This window comes from Leopardus geoffroyi, chromosome B4 (assembly GCF_018350155.1).
Source record: "Leopardus geoffroyi isolate Oge1 chromosome B4, O.geoffroyi_Oge1_pat1.0, whole genome shotgun sequence".
Lineage (NCBI taxonomy): Eukaryota > Metazoa > Chordata > Mammalia > Carnivora > Felidae > Leopardus > Leopardus geoffroyi.
The window spans coordinates 53,907,657-53,924,218 of record NC_059341.1 but is presented as its reverse complement, the minus strand read 5'-3'; the positions used below and the strand labels follow the sequence as shown (position 1 = coordinate 53,924,218).

Here is a 16,562-nt window from a genome sequence, read left to right as displayed (position 1 = left end):
AAATTAAAAAAAAAAGATAATATAAACATCATTCTGGACATCCAGTTTTCCTGAAGTAGAAATTGAACAGCAACATAAAGGAATAAATAAAAGCTGAATACAAAGGCTAATGCAAAGCCTCTAAGCCTAGAAACAGGAAGTGGTTTCTGGGTGATCAGTTTCCAAAGAAAAAATAAAGTACTTCCAAGGAGTCAAGAGATTAGATCTAGATTCAGTGCTTAATCCATGAGGTGGTGTTGAACACCCATGAACTGGGTTGAGTAGTGTCCCTCAAAATTTCATGTCCACTCATAACCTCAGTATATGACTTTATTTGGAAATAAGTTGTTTGTAAATAAGTCTTTAAATTAGTGAAATTAAGATGAGGTCCTTCTGTATTAGAGTGGGCCCTAAATCAAATCACCAGTGTCCTTATAAGAAGAGGAAAAGAGGCATAGAGACACATATATACGGGACGAATCCTGTGTGAAGGCAGAGGTAGAGATTGCAGTGTTGCATCTACAAAACAAGGAATGCTATGGATTGGTGCCAGTAGGTAGGAAGAGTCAAGGAAGGATTCTTTCCTGGAGTCTACTGAGGAAGCAAACTTTGGCTTCAGATTTCTAGCCTCCAGAACTGTGAGAGAATAAATTTACTTTGTTTTAAGCTATCAAGTTTGTGGTGCTTTGTTATAGAGGTCCTAGGAAACAAATACAAACCTCTTTGTAAAAGAGGTTTTTTTTTTTTTTAATTTTTTTTTCAACGTTTATTTATTTTTGGGACAGAGAGAGACAGAGCATGAACGGGGGAGGGGCAGAGAGAGAGGGAGACACAGAATCGGAAACAGGCTCCAGGCTCCGAGCCATCAGCCCAGAGCCTGATGCGGGGCTCGAACTCACGGACCACGAGATCATGACCTGGCTGAAGTCGGACGCTTAACCGACTGTGCCACCCAGGCGCCCCATGTAAAAGAGGTTTTAAAAGAATCTCTTTAACACATCATTGTTATGTTACTAAGGAGGAACTAAGACATAGATATATCCAAGAACCAGACCAAACAATCTGTTCTCCTTGTGATTAATCCCAGTATCACTATAAAAAAATCACCCTTATAAAAACTCAGTCTGGCCTCAGGAACAAAGGGAAAGCTATTAGATTTAGAAGAATAAATACAGAGAAAGAGCAAACAGAACAAATTTGGAAGAATAAATACACAGGAAGAAAACCAGAACAAACAGTCAACAAAAACAACAACAAAACATTCAAAATTGTTTAGTTTTGCAAGCTAAAACTTAAAAACACATGAACAAGAGGAGCCAAGATGGCAGAAGAGCGTGGAAGTTTTTTGAGTGTCTTGCATCCAGCCAGACAAAAATACAGCCAGACAAACACTAAACCATCCTGCACACCTAGAAAACTGATCTGAGGATTAACACACAATCTGCACAACCTGAACCACAGAATTCAGCAGGTATGTGACATGGAGTGGTGAACTTGGGAAGACAGAAGCCACAGAGGGCAGGAAGCTGCTTTTGTGTGTGGAGAGAAGAGACAGGGGGGAAATATGGGAAAAGCACCCCTCCCCAAAAGCAGCTGGAGGAAAAGAGGAAAATTGGAAACAGCCACAGGGACTGAAGTAAAAAGAAATGAGAAAGGAGAGGGTTTAAATTCCATTAAGACTGTAAACAGGAGGAGCACAGAGTCTGAACTCTGCAGCTTGATACCTGACGGTGCTCTGGTGGAAAGAGCAAATCCCAAGGAGCAGAGTGGGGTCCAGGAGGTTCTCAGGCCACATGGGGAGAAGCAGTTCCACTGCTGGAAGGACATTTGGTAGAGGCTGTGAGGCCACCTGGGCTCAGCAGGCCCCAGAAGGCGGCCACATTCGCTGGTGTTGGAACAAGGTCTTTAAGGGTAAAGCCTGGTGCCAGATGTGTGTTGTGATTTTCCATAATCCCTGAAATGCTGCTGCTACACTATCTTGTGAACTTTTTCTGGGGTGGGCTGGCATCTGGCCACAGTCTCAGGGCACCAGCAGCAGCAGGGTCCAGCAAGCATTCCTGGGTGCAGCCAACATTTGGCCATTGCTCGGTGAGACCCTCCCACAGAGAGGCTGAATGGGTCAAAGCTGCACAGAAGTAAGGGGCCTGGGAAAACAGTCGCATCTGAGATAAAACTCAGGAGAGAGGTACTGCCTGGGGCTTGGTCACAGACAGTGAAAAAGCAGGAAATGGACAAAAGCTGAAGACAGAGGACGGATGCATGATTGCTAGTTGCAGAAAACAGAGTTCCAATACTAGAGACTGGGTAGCTGGGTGACACCATTTTCACTGCTACCATGTATGTGCATACGCACCTGCAAGCACCACAACAATCGACCCCAGTAGGCTAACAGCGCCATCTAGTGGAGAATGGAGCCAGTACACTAAGTCCTGCCTAAATGGGCCAACCTCTGTCTTTAAGAACACAAGCCTCACCGCCTACTTAGTTTATGGACTATAAAATGCTTCATAGTTTGACTTCTAGGGGAAAACGAAGTAATTTCAGTTGTATTTCAGTCTGTTAGACAGTCAAACTATTCAATTTTCTTTTTCTCTTTTTTGTTTCTTTTTTCTTGAATACAGAAAGGGAAAAAATCATTTTTATTTTCAATTTTTATTAAAAATATTTTTCTTTAATTTTTTTCTACTATATTTTTTACTTCGTTTAATTTTTTTTCAAATTCTATTTTACTTTGATCATTTCATTTTAGTCTACTTCAAAGTATTCATTTTTTCAAATTTTCAAATGATTTCTTTTTTTCTCCCCTTTTTTCTCTAATCTATCAAGCTACTTTCAACACCAAGACCAAAACACACTTAGAATCTAGCATCATTTATTCGATTTGTATGTGTGTGTGTGTTCTTTGTTTTTAATGTCTTAATTTTAATATTTTTTTAATTTTAATTTTTTCTACCTCATTAATTCCTTTTCTCCCTTCAAAATGACTAAATGAAGGAATTCACCCCAAAAGAAAGAGCAGGAAGAAATGACAGCCAGGGACTTAACCGGCACAGATACAAGCAAGATATCTGAACCAGAATTTAGAATCACGATAATAAGAAGACTAGCTGGAGTGGAAAATAGATTAGAATCCCCTTCTGCAGAGATAAAAGAAGTAAAAGCTAGTCAGGATGAAATAAAAAATACTATAACTGAGCTGCAATCTCAAATGGATGCTGTGGTGGCAAGGATGGATGAGGGAGAACAGAGAATCAGCGATACAGGACAAACTTATGGAGAATAATGAAGCAGAAAAAAAAAGAGGGAGATTAAGACAAAAGAGCACGATTTAAGAATTAGTGAAATCAGTGACTCATTAAGAAGGAAGAACATCAGAATCATAGTGGTCCCAAAGATGAAGAGAGAGAAAAAGGGGTAGAAAGGTTACGTGAGCAAATCATAGTGGAAAACTTTCCTACCCTAGGGAAAGACAGAGACATCAAAATCCAGGAAGCACAGAGGACTCTCATTAGATTCAACAAAAACTAACCATCAACAAGGCATATCATAGTCAAATTCACAAAATACACAGGCAAGGAGAGAATCATGAAAGCAGCAAGGGAAAAAAAGTCCCTAACATACAAGGGAAGACGGATCAGGTTTGCAGCAGACCTATGCACAGAAACTTGGCAGGCCAGAAAGGAGTGGCAGGATACATTCAATGTGCTGAATCAGAAAAATATGCAGGCACGAATTCTTTATCCAGCTAGGCTGTCATTCAAAATAGAGGCAGAGATAAAAAGTTTCCAAAACAAAACTTAAAGGAGTTTGTGACCACTAAACCAGTCCTGCAAGAAATATTAAGGGGGACTCTCCGAGGGGAGAAAAGATGAAAAATACATACATACATACATACATACATACATACCAAAAACAACAAATATTAGAAAGGACCAGAGAACACCACCAGAAACTCCAACTCTACAAACAGCATAATGGCAATAAATTCATATCTTTCAGTACTCACTTTAAACGTCAATGGACTAAATGCTCCAATCAAAAGACACAGGGTAACAGAATTGATAAAAAAACAGGAACCATCTATATGCTATTTACAAGAGACCCACTTTAGACCTAAAGACAACTTCAGATTGAAAGGAAGGGGACAGAGAACCATATATCATGCTAATGGTCAACAAAAGAAAGCCAGAGTAGCCATACTGATATCAGACAATCTAGACTTTAAAATAGAGACTGTATCAAGAGATGAGGAAGGGCATTATATCATAATTAAGGGGTCTATCAACCAAGAAGACCTAACAACTGTAAACATTTATGTGCCAAATGAAGAAGCACCCAAATATATAAATCAATCACAAACATAAAGAAACTTATTGGTAGTAATACCATAATAGTAGGAGACTTCAACACCTCACTCAAAGCAATGGACACATCATCTAATCAAAAAACCAACAAGGAAACAATGCTTTGAATTACACTTGGACCAGATGGACTTAACGGATATATTCAGAACATTTCATCCTAAAGCAGCAGAATATACATTCTTCTCCAGTGAACATGGAAGGTTCCCCAGAATAGACCACATATTGGGATACAAATCAGCCCTCAGCAACTACAAAAAGATCGAGATCATACCGTGCATGTTTTCAGACCACAATACCATGAAACTCAAAATCAACCACAAGAAAAAATTTGGAAAGGTAACAAATACTTGGAGACTGAAGAACATCCTACTAAAAATGAATGGGCCAACCAAGAAGTTAAAGAGGAAATTAAAAATTATATGGAAACCAATGGAAATGATAACACCACAACCCCAAACCTCTGGGACACAGCAAAGGTGGTCATAAGGGGAAAGTATATAGCAATCCAGGCCTTCCTAAAAAAGGAAGAAAGGTCTCAGCTATACAACCTAACATTACACCTTAAAGAGATGGAGAAAGAACAGCAAATAAAACCCGAAAACAGCAGAAGACAGGAAATAATAAAGATTAGAGCAGAAATTAATGCTATCAAAACAAACAAACAAACAAAAAACAGCAGAACAGATCAATGAAACCAGAAGCTGGTTCTTTGAAAGAATTAACAAAATTGATAAAACACTAGTCAGTTTGATCAAAAAGAAAAAGGAAAGGACCCAAATAAATAAAATCAAGAATGAAAAAAGAGGGGCGCCTGGGTGGCGCAGTCGGTTAAGTGTCCGACTTCAGCCAGGTCACGATCTCGCGGTCCGTGAGTTCGAGCCCCACGTCGGGCTCTGGGCTGATGGCTCAGAGCCTGGAGCCTGTTTCCGATTCTGTGTCTCCCTCTCTCTCTGCCCCTCCCCCATTCATGCTCTGTCTCTCTCTGTCCCAAAAATAAATAAACGCTGAAAAAAAAAATTTTAAAAGAATGAAAAAAGAGAGATCACAACCAACACAGCTGAAATAGAAACAATAATGAGGATATTATGAGCAATTATATGCCAATAAAAAGGGAAATCTGGAAGAATTGGACAAATTCCTAGAAACATATACCCTACCAAAACTGAAACAGGAAGAAATAGAAAATTTGAGCAAGCCCATAACCAGTAAAGAAATTGAATTAGTAATCAAAATCTCCCAAAAACACAAGAGTCCAGGGCCAGATTGTTTTCCAGGGGAAATCAACCAAACATTTAAGGAAGAATTAATGCCTATTCCTTTGAAGCTGTTCCAAAAAATAGAAATGGAAGGAAAACTTCCAAACTCTTTCTATGAAACCAGCATTACCTTGATTCCAAAACCAGGCAGAGACCCCACTAAAAAGGAGAACTATAGACCAATTTCCCTGATGAACATGGATGCAAAAATCCTTAACAAAATATTAGGCAACCGGATCCAACAATACATTAAAAAAAATTATTCACCATGACCAAGTGGGATTTATACCTGGGATAGAGGGCTTCTTCAATATCCACAAAACAATTAACGTGATTCATCACATCAACAAAAGAAAGGACAAGAACCATAAGATCCTCTCAATAGATGCAGAGAAAGCATTTGACAAAAACAGCATCCTTTCTTGATAAAAACCCTCAAGAAAGTAGGGATAGAAGGATCATACCTCGAGATCATAAATGCCATATATGAATGACCCAATGCTATTATCATCCTCAATGGGGAAAAACTGAGCGCTTTCCATAATGAGACAGGGATGTCCACTCTCGCCACTGTTATTCAACATAGTATTGGAAGTCTTAACCTCTGCAATCAGACAATACAAAGAAATAAAAGGCATCCAAATTGTCCAGGAGGAGGTCAAACTTTTACTCTTCACAGATGACATGACAATCTATATGGAAAACCCAAAAGATTCCACCAAAAAACTGCTACAACTGTTTCATGAATTCAGCAGTTGTAGGATATAAAATCAATGCACAGAAATCGGTTGCATTCCTATTCACCAACAATGAAGCAACAGAAAGAGAAATCAAGGAATCAATCCCATTTACATTTGCACCAGAACCCATAAAATACCTAGGAATAAATTTAACCAAAGAGGTGAAAAATCTATACACTGAAAGCTATAGAAAGCTTAGGAAATAAATTGAAGAAGATACAAAAAAAAAAATTGAAAAAATTCCATGCTCCTGGATAGGAAGAACAAATATTGTTAAAATGTTGATACTACCCAAAGCAATCTACATATTCAATGCAATCCCTACCAAAGTAACACCAGCATTCTTCACAGAGCTAGAAGAAATAATCCTAAAATTTTATGGAACCAGAAGAGACCCCAAATAGCCAAAGCAATCTTGAAAAAGAAAACCAAAGCAGGAGGCATCACAATCTCAGACTTTAAGCTATACTACAAAGCTGTAATCATCAAGACAGTATGGTACTGGCATAAGAGCAGACACTCAGGTCAATGGAATGGAATAGAGAACCCAGAAATGGACCCACAAACGTATGGCCAACTGATCTTTGACAAAGCAGGAAAGAATATCCAGTGGAATAAAGACAGTCTCTTCAGCAAGTGGTACTAGGAAAACTGAACAGCTACATGCAGAAGAATGAACCCAGACCACTTTCTTACACCATACACAAAAATAAACTCAAAATGGATGAAAGACTTCAATATAAGACAGGAAGCCTCAATCCTTGAGGAGAAAGCAGGCAAAAACCTCTTTGATGTTGGCCGCAGCAACTTCTCTCAATACGTCTCCAGAGGCAAGGGAAACAAAAGCAAAAATGAACTACTGGGACCTCATCAAAATAAAAAGCTTCTGCACAGTGAAGGAAACAATCAGCAAAACTAAAAGGCAACTGACAGAATGGGAAAAGATATTTGCAAATGACATATCAGATAAAGGGTTAATATCCAAAATCTATAAAGAACTTACCAAACTCAACACCCACAAAACAAATAATCCAGTAAAGAAATGGACAAAAGACATGAATAGACACTTCTCCAAAGAAGACATCCAGTTGGCCAACAAACATATGAAAAAATGCTCAACATCATTCATCATCAGGTAAATACAAATCAAAACCACAATGAGATACCACCTGACACCTGTCAGAATGGCTAACATGAACAACTCAGGCAACAATAGAGGCTGTCAAGGATGCGGAAAAGAGGATCTCTTTTGCATTGTTGGTGGGAATGCAAGCTGGGGCAGCCACCCTGGAAAACAGCATGGAGGTTCCTCAAAAAATTAAAAATAGGACTACCCAACGACCCAGCAATTGCACTACTAGGCATTTATCCAAAGGATACAGGTGTGCTGTTTCAAAGGGACATATGCAACCCAATATTTATAGCAGCACTACCAACAATAGCCAAAGTATGGAAAGAGCCCAAATGCCCATCAATGGATGAATGGATAAAGAAGTGGTGGTAGGTATATACAATGGAGTATTACTAGGCAATCAAAAAGAATGAAATCTTACCATTTGCAACTACTGTTGCCATTTGCAACACTTATGCAAAGTGAAATTGATCAGTCAGAGAAAGACAAAAATCATATGACTTCACTCATATGAAGACTTTAAGAGACAAAACAGATTAACATAAGGGAAGGGAAACATATAATATAAAAACAGGTAGGGGGACGAAACAGAAGGGACTTTTAAATATGGAGAACAAACAGAGGGTTACTGGAGGGGTTGTGAGAGGGGGGATGGGATAAATGGGTAAGGGGCATTAAGGAATCTACTCCTGAAATCATTGTTGCACTATATACTAACTAACTTGGATGTAAATTTAAAAAAAAATAAAAATTCTGAAAAAAAAAAAACCATGAACAAATCTAATGGTAAAAAAGATAAGCACATAAATTCCCAATGAAACATGACTTCATTCCTGATTAAATTTCATATAATGTAGGAGTTTGACAAAGACTTTAAAATAAGTATGCTTGGGGCGCCTGGGTGGCGCAGTCGGTTAAGCGTCCGACTTCAGCCAGGTCACGATCTCGTGGTCCGTGAGTTCGAGCCCCGCGTCAGGCTCTGGGCTGATGGCTCGGAGCCTGGAGCCTGTTTCCGATTCTGTGTCTCCCTCTCTCTCTGCCACTCCCCCGTTCATGCTCTGTCTCTCTCTGTCCCAAAAATAAATAAACGTTGAAAAAAAAATTTTAAAATAAGTATGCTTAACCAGCTCAATAGGATTAAAATTAATAAATGGCATAATATCCATTAAAAGTTAACAAGAAATGATAGGAAAAATCAAGCAGAAATAAGAATATTAAGAAGAACTCAGGAACATTATAAATTAAGTGCATGTTATTGAGATAATAAAAGGAATCCTAAGTATATAATAAATTTGAAGGCAATACAGTTGAGAATTGGTGAACTGGAAGAGAGTACAGAAGAATTTATCTAGAATGTAGATCAACAATGTGAACTGATTCAACAAAAATAAACACCTATGTAATATTAAAGACCAGTTAACAATTAAAACATACACTTCAAAAAAAATTTCTAGAAAAAGAATAGAGGAAATGGCAGATTTCAGATTTCAGATTCAGTATCTGGTGATACTTTACGCATTCATAATTGAAACTCTGAGCAAATTCAGAATAGAAGAGGAACTTTCTTAATCTGAGTAAAATCATCCAGGGGCGCCTGGGTGCCTCAGCTGATTAAGTGGTAAACTCTTGATTTTGGCTCGGGTCATGATTTCATAGTTGTGAGATTGAACACCGTGTCAGGCTTCATACTGAGAATGAGCCTGCTTGCGATTCTCTCTCTACCTCTCTCCCTCTCTTAAAATAAATAAACCTTTTTTAAAAAGGCATGAAAAAGACCCCCACAGAATATATAATATAATACAATTGATGGTTATTCTTTGGAAGCATTCTTATTAAATACTAGAATACAACTGCTGCCATTATCAGTATTGCATTCAAACCAGAGGTTCAATTTGTTGTAAAAAGATTTAAAAAACCCAAAGATAAGAAAAGAAAATAAGTGTGAATTTTCTAGATGAAAATTTGCAAAAAAAAACATTTAACAAACAATTAATAAGTGAGTTCAGCAAAGTTGCTTATATAAGATTGACATGCAAAACAGCTGCTATTGTCCTCATGGGAATGAAATATTAATAATTAAAGATATTCAAAACTAACTTGTACTCACCACACTCTGTAAGCTTAATATTTAAAAACATTTTTTTTATAGATACATCTACCTTGGTTTGCCAGCAGCTCTAAGAGGATTAAGCTATATCCCAGCCTTTTTAATCCTAAATATTTTGAAGAATCGTCATCTACCTGGTGAAAATGCCTCTTCAGGAACTATGCTTACAGAGGCAAAAACTACAAAGAAGGAAAATAAGTGTAAAGATATGGACCAAAATTCCAAGGTTTTGAATGATAATGAGTTGAAAACTAAATTGTAATGCCCTATTATATCATGCTTCCCAGAGTTGTGGAATACACTTATAACCAAACTGCTTTTAAAATCAATAGGGGTAAGTGTGTAACTTTTTCTTATCTTTATGAACCTCAATTTTTTTTTACCCAAGATAAAAAAATGTTCACTGATGGTATTTCGAGGCATCTACGGCACTTGAAATTTTCCTCAGAAGACATTTATAACAACCTTCAAAACAGGATATTAGACCCAGTTTTATTTTTAATGCTAAAATAGCAATTTCTCTTTTAACTCATGTGAAATAAGGGTATATATCCCACATCTCCTTTTCCAATTGATCTTAAAAATTTCCTATTAGGAAAATCTGTTTAATTTCATTGAATTTCTGCTTTGTTATTGGGGTTAGAGACTGAAATTCTTATCCTGCTTACATGACTATTTAAATACTTTATTCAAGTTCATCATTTTTATGTGAAAGAAGCTGATGTCTTCTAATTATTTAACTTTTCCTTAAAGAAATTTTCTTTTCTTTAACTGTTCTTTAACTTTTCCTATTCATTCCAGACATGATTGTTTTAAAAATAGATTACTCATTACTATGCTATCACCTACTATCAATTTGTTTTCTGCTTTATTACTCAAATAATATATTTGCTCATTTTGTTCAGAATACTGAAAAACTGAGTCAGTTTATTAAAAATCATGTAACAAAGATTGTTGGAATTTTTTTTTTTAGCAGTTCAAACCTGGTGACTAAATTCTCTCTGAAAAACAAGTATCTGTGTCAAAGGATGAAAGTATAATATTAGAAAAAAATAATCCTTAAAAGTTAAGTGTCAGATATTGTCAGAGGAACATTTTCCCAGAAGACAGAGGGATTTATCACAAATAAAAAAAAAAAAACCAAGCTAAGGCCACAGCCAGAGAGCTAAGCAAAACAAATATAAATAACCTTCCTAATGGAGAACTTAAAGCAATGATCATAAGGATAGCCACTGGGCTTGAGAAAAGAAGACATCAGTGAGACCCTTACAAAAGAGATGAAAGAGTTAAAAAAAAAGTATCAATCAGAGATGAAGAATCAATAAATGATATTGGAAGCAGGCTTGATGTAATGAACAGCAGGCTGGAAGAAGCAGAGGGATGAATTAGTGACCTAGAAGACAAAATAATGGAAAATAATGAAAGTGAACAAAAGAAAGAATTATACAACCCAAGAATAGACTTAAAGAACTCAGTGGCTCCATCAAATTTATTACCATTCATATTATAGAAGTTTCAGAAGAAGAGGAAAGAGTAAAGGGGGGCAGAAATTTTATTTGAAGAAGTAATAGCTTAAAACTTTCCTAATCTTGGGAAGAAAACAGACATCCAGATCCAGGAGGCACAGAGAAGTCCCACAAAAATCAACAAAAGCAGGCCAACAATAAGACATATTATAATTAAATTTGCAAAATATAGTGATAAAGAAACACTCTTAAAAGAAGCAAGAAAAAAGAAGTCTTTAACTTACAAGAGAAGACGCATAGGATAGCTGGATATTTCTCAACAGAAACTTGGTAAGCCAGAAGGGAATGGCATGGTATATTCAACATGCTGAATGAGAAAAATCTGCAGCCATGTATATTCTATCAAATTATCTGTGCAACTATAGAAGGGAATTTTATAACGTTCCACTGACATCAATGGACAGAACATCTAAACAGAAAATCAACAAGGAAACAATGGCTTTGAATGACATACTAAAGCAGATTGACTTAAAAGATATATTCAGAACATTTCCTCCTAAAAGAGCAGAATTCACATTGTTTTCAAGTGCACATGGAACGTTCTGAGAATAGAACTTATATTAGGCCACAAATCAGGCCTTAAAAATTTTTGTAAAGAATTGAAATCAAACTATGCACATTTTCTAACCACAAGCTATGAAACTAGAAGTCAACCACAAAAAAAAAAAAAACAAAAAAACAAAAAACAAAACAAAAAAAAAAACAACCTTGGAAAGACCACAAGTACATTGAGGCTAAACAACAAGCTACTAAACAACAAATGGGTCAACCAGGAAATCAAAGAATAAAGGTAAAAAATACATGGAAACAAATGAAAATGAAAAGATAACACTCCAAAACCTTTGGGATGAGGCAAAAGCACTCTAAAAAGAGAAGTAAAGAGCAGTATAGGCCTATCTCAAGAAGCAAGAAAAATCTCAAATAAACAACCTAGCCTTTTATCTAAAGGAGCTAGAAAAAGAACAACAAATGAATCCTAAAGCCAGCAGAAGAAAGGAAATAATAAAGATTAGAGCAGAAATTAATGATGTAGAAACTAAAACAATATAAAAAACAAAAAACTACAAAAGACAAGCAAAAAGAAAACAACAAAAAACCCAACAATAGAACAGATCAATGAAATCAGAAACTGGTTCTCTTTGAAAAAAAATAAAATAAAATTGATAAACTTCCAGCCATATTTATCAAACAGAAAAGACAAAGGACCCAAATAAATAAAATCACAAATGAGAGAGTAGAAATAACAACCAACACCACAGAAATACAAACAATTATAAGAGAATAGTATGAAAAATATATGCCAACAAATTTGACTACCTAGAAAAAAAGAGACATGGTTTTGGACCCAGTGCTTTGGGCTCATTCTTATCTCCTCCTGGCAGACGGCATTTTACCCTGAGAGCATAGGGTTCTCTCTTGACATTTCTTGGTGGAGGAAAGAAAATTGGAGAAAGTAGTTGTTGGAGTGCTTTATGATCTAGGAGATCTGTGGAGGTCAGTTCTTGCTCTAACACTTAAACTTCTTCATGATAGGGTAGACGTAATGTCATAGCAGATAAAAGTGGAGAAGAGAAAAGGAGAAGATAGATAGAGGGAAGCCTAGGATCACTTACTTTCTTAATGAATATTGTGGAGAGTCTAAGTTAATGGAAATAGAAATAGTAATTTAATGTGTTATTTATAATTCTAACTATAATCAATGCTTACAAGAACCAAAAAATAAGAACTGAAGAAAATATAAAAGTTGGGAATATATATGTAAAGGGAAAGAGAGGGAATAACTATTCTTCATATTTCATAACACGAAGTTAACAAATATTTTAAACTTGATAAATTAACATAAAATTAGCATACACACATTATTAGAACTGCTTAAAATGGTTGCCTCTGCAGCACTGGACTATCAGGAGGAGAAGAAAAAATAATATATATGTCCTTCACTTTAGTTCATTTTGCACTCTGAATTTTCCCCCTGTGCATATAAATCATGGTTAAAAAATAGTACTTCATGAAGAATAATAACACATCAGCAAAAACAATAATAATATTTAAAAAATAAGATGATGCATTTTACAGAAAGGGAAAAACTGAGTCTTCCAGTTTGAAGAGTTGTTGAGGTTCTTCAATGGGTGTTTATTGAACAACTACTTTTGCATTTGTTGGTCCTAGAGGATATATGGTCCTGGAGGTCCTGACAGTGATGGGAACTAACTAAGTGTAGTCTGTAGAATTTAAGTAGAATAAAAGTTGGCGCCATTTTATTAGGTGAATAAATATACACAGAAAACAATTATAGAACAACAAATAATAGCACAATGTAATTTCCAACACTGTGAATATGTAATGGGTCACTGAGCAATCGGAGTTTTTGCATAAGCTCGCCATTCAGGTCTTGGTGGGAAATGATGACTCCAGATTGATAGAGAAAGAAAAAAAATCCAGTCCTAATTGAAGGAATAATTGAAGCGAATGAAGAATATCTCCTTTAACTACAGATATGAGTTATTGGCAGAAACTTGCTAATTGGTAATTTTTTTTCCAAAATAAAAAGACAAAACTTTCTGAGAATATATTTTGTGCTCTTTCTTCCTTCCTACCTGAACTGTGGATATTAGGCCTTGAGGAGCAAGAGCCACTTTGCAACCAGACAACAGGCATAAGAATGGAGACCAACATTTGAGGAAGGTGGAGCAGGAAGACAGCCAGAGCCTGGCCACCTGATGTAGTGCTGAAAATCTGCACCAGCAGGGTCAGGGCTAAGTTTTGTGGAATATTAAGGTTATAATGTAGAGTTTAGATAGAAGAGAGCCTATATAAGAAAAAATTAAATGAATACAAAATAAGGTTAAAAGTGAATATTTAAGATGAGAAAAAACCCACAACAAATTCCATGTAATATGCTTCAGGACACAATCATGATAAAAAATGACAACAACAAAAAACTGCAAATATTACAGTTTAATAAGAAATATTAAAAGCTTTCCTGCTGAGGATGAGTGTGAGAAGAAAACACTTGCTGTCATCATTTCCATTGAACATTATGCCCAATGTCCCAGCCAGAGAAACAGGAGGGGAAAAGAATGAATGAAAATTTGTAAGGATAGGAAAAGAAAAAATAAAATCATCAGTGACATGTTGTGTAAGCAGAAAATCCAAAAGTTACTAGACATAAACTGTCCAAATAAGTGAATTTTAACAAATCTGGATACACAAAATCAAACACAGATTTTCAATAGCAATTAGGAAATGATATTAGTAAAGCATACTATGTAGTATAGTATCAAAAAACCCCCCACCACATTGAAATCTTAGGGATAAATCTCATAGCAGCTATCCAAGACCTCTACCCTCAAAGCTACAAGAGAGTATCCAGAGAAATGAATATCTATATCATATTTATTGGTTAAAACATTTAATACTGTAAGGATGTCAGTCGTTCCAAAATTTATCTACAGATTCAGTGAAATCTTAAACAAAATCCCAGTACTTTTTGAAATGCAGACACTGACAAGATTATTTGGCTTTTACATGGAAATATAAAGGGTCAATGCAATCTTGAAGAAGAATGAGGTTGGAGAAGCCCACCACCAGATACTAAAACCTATAAAACTAAAATAATTAAGGCAATGTGGCATTGGCAAACAATCCCCCATCCTGGGTGCCACCCAATCTTCCACTTCTGGTGCCACTCTCTCTCCCTTGCAGATGCCCTCTTCACTCCACTCAGAGTCCAACACTATGTACTGTAATTGCTCTCCTACCTGGAAATCTTTCTCACGCTACTGAAGTTCCAACACCTCACATCATACCTCTGTCCTGCTTCCTCCTACAGGGATGTCTACCTCTATTTAGGTTTTGTCACCCATACCAGAATGCCCATGTGTTATTGTCCTCTTTACTCCTGTGATGGTTAATGTTATATGTCAACTTCGCAAGGTCATAATACCCACATAGTAAGCCAAGCATTATTCTAGATGTTTCTATGAAGGTATTTTTTTTAGATGAGATTAACATCTAAACCAGTAGACTTTGACTAAAGTAGATTACTTTCCATAGTGAGGGTGAGCCTCAACCTAACAGTTGAAGGCCTTAATCAAAAAAAGACTACCGTCTCCTGAAGAAGAGGAAATTCTGCCAGCAGACTGTCTCTGGACTCAAAGTGCAACATAAACTCTTCCCTATGTCTCAAAATTGCTTGCCTAATATCTATATCTATATCTATCTATATTATTGATTTTGTTCCTCTAGAAAACCCTGACCAATATTCACTTCCTCGGGTTCTGGCACCCATGTTGGTCCATCCCTCTTATGGACACTCTCCTAGCATTGCTTGAACCCTTGAGCTTTTACATGCCACTCAGTTCCCTGTAGTTCCCTCAATAGCTAACGTTTCCTATCTACCTACATGCCTACTTTTTTGACTCCATCTAATGGCTCAGGATTGAATTATTCAGTTTAGGGAAAAGAAAGACAAGACTAAGGAAAGGAAAGAAAAAAGGAGAGAGAGAGAGAAGAAGGGGAAAAACACAATTAAAATATTGATAAATTTTATAAAAATTGATAAATATCTAGAAAGTAGACGCATGTTGCCAATTATATTTTCACACTAAGCTCACTTACATCCAGGGTTAGATTAATAAATGCCACTACACAATACTGTGGTTTTGAAACTTAAGTTGATTTCATATTATCTCCTGCTCTAGAATAGAAACAAAGAGTTTTATTGACTAAATATTTAAAATGTTTTTCAGTTTGTTGAACCATACAGTGAGCATAGGAAATCCTGGAAGTGATTTTAAAATGTATGACTCATGTATCTACTTCTTAAATTTATTGCTCAAGAGATTTGTGGATCCAACAAACAACTATCTCAGTAGATTGTTTTTATGTTGTTAAACAATAAGTTTACTTTACTTTTACTTTTTCTCAGTGTTATAGCCTGGTTAATACATGTATATATACAACTCATACCGGACAATAGTGCCCAGAACTTTGTTAGAAACAGTGATATTCTTTTTTACATTTGGTCTTAATAAAAATTTAAACAAATGTTACTTAAAAGAAAAGAAAATCACAGTAGCACTGAGAGGGATATAATTCTTGTTGCAGTCAATTTCCAAATAAGATTATAATTTGATTGGTCCCAATGATATGTCAACTTGGTAAATTCAAAAGACATCTTTCACCAATATCATTTTTTATAAGTAAATGACAGTAGTGTAAGTTACTTGAAAGGGAGGAAAGGATGTTGCTGGGGAGAGAGAAAGAGATACATTCTTCCAAACAGTACATATATACCTAATGTGCTAAGTTTCTTAGAATAGGCTAATATACAGAAAAGATACTTAGTTGGCTTTCACATGATGGGAAAACCTCATTGTTTTCATAATTCTGTATATTTTCCTAAAACATGTGAGAAAAATAACTTATAGACCTGATGTAATATACACCTAATGAC

At 36.1% G+C, this 16,562-nt stretch overlaps 1 protein-coding gene across 8 annotated transcripts in view; it reads left to right on the top strand.

The window, feature by feature from the left end:
* Nucleotides 1–10,529, top strand: part of SLCO1A2 (solute carrier organic anion transporter family member 1A2) — a 126,400-nt gene extending 115,871 nt beyond the window's left edge. For all 8 annotated transcript variants that reach the window (XM_045463460.1, XM_045463458.1, XM_045463463.1 and 5 more), the window contains one exon: nt 9,621–10,529. In XM_045463460.1, the coding sequence (XP_045319416.1) occupies nt 9,621–9,840 (220 nt within the window). In that variant the 3' untranslated portion in view covers nt 9,841–10,529. The remainder of the gene's footprint in view (nt 1–9,620) is intronic.
* The last annotated feature ends 6,033 nt before the right edge of the window (nt 10,530–16,562 follow it).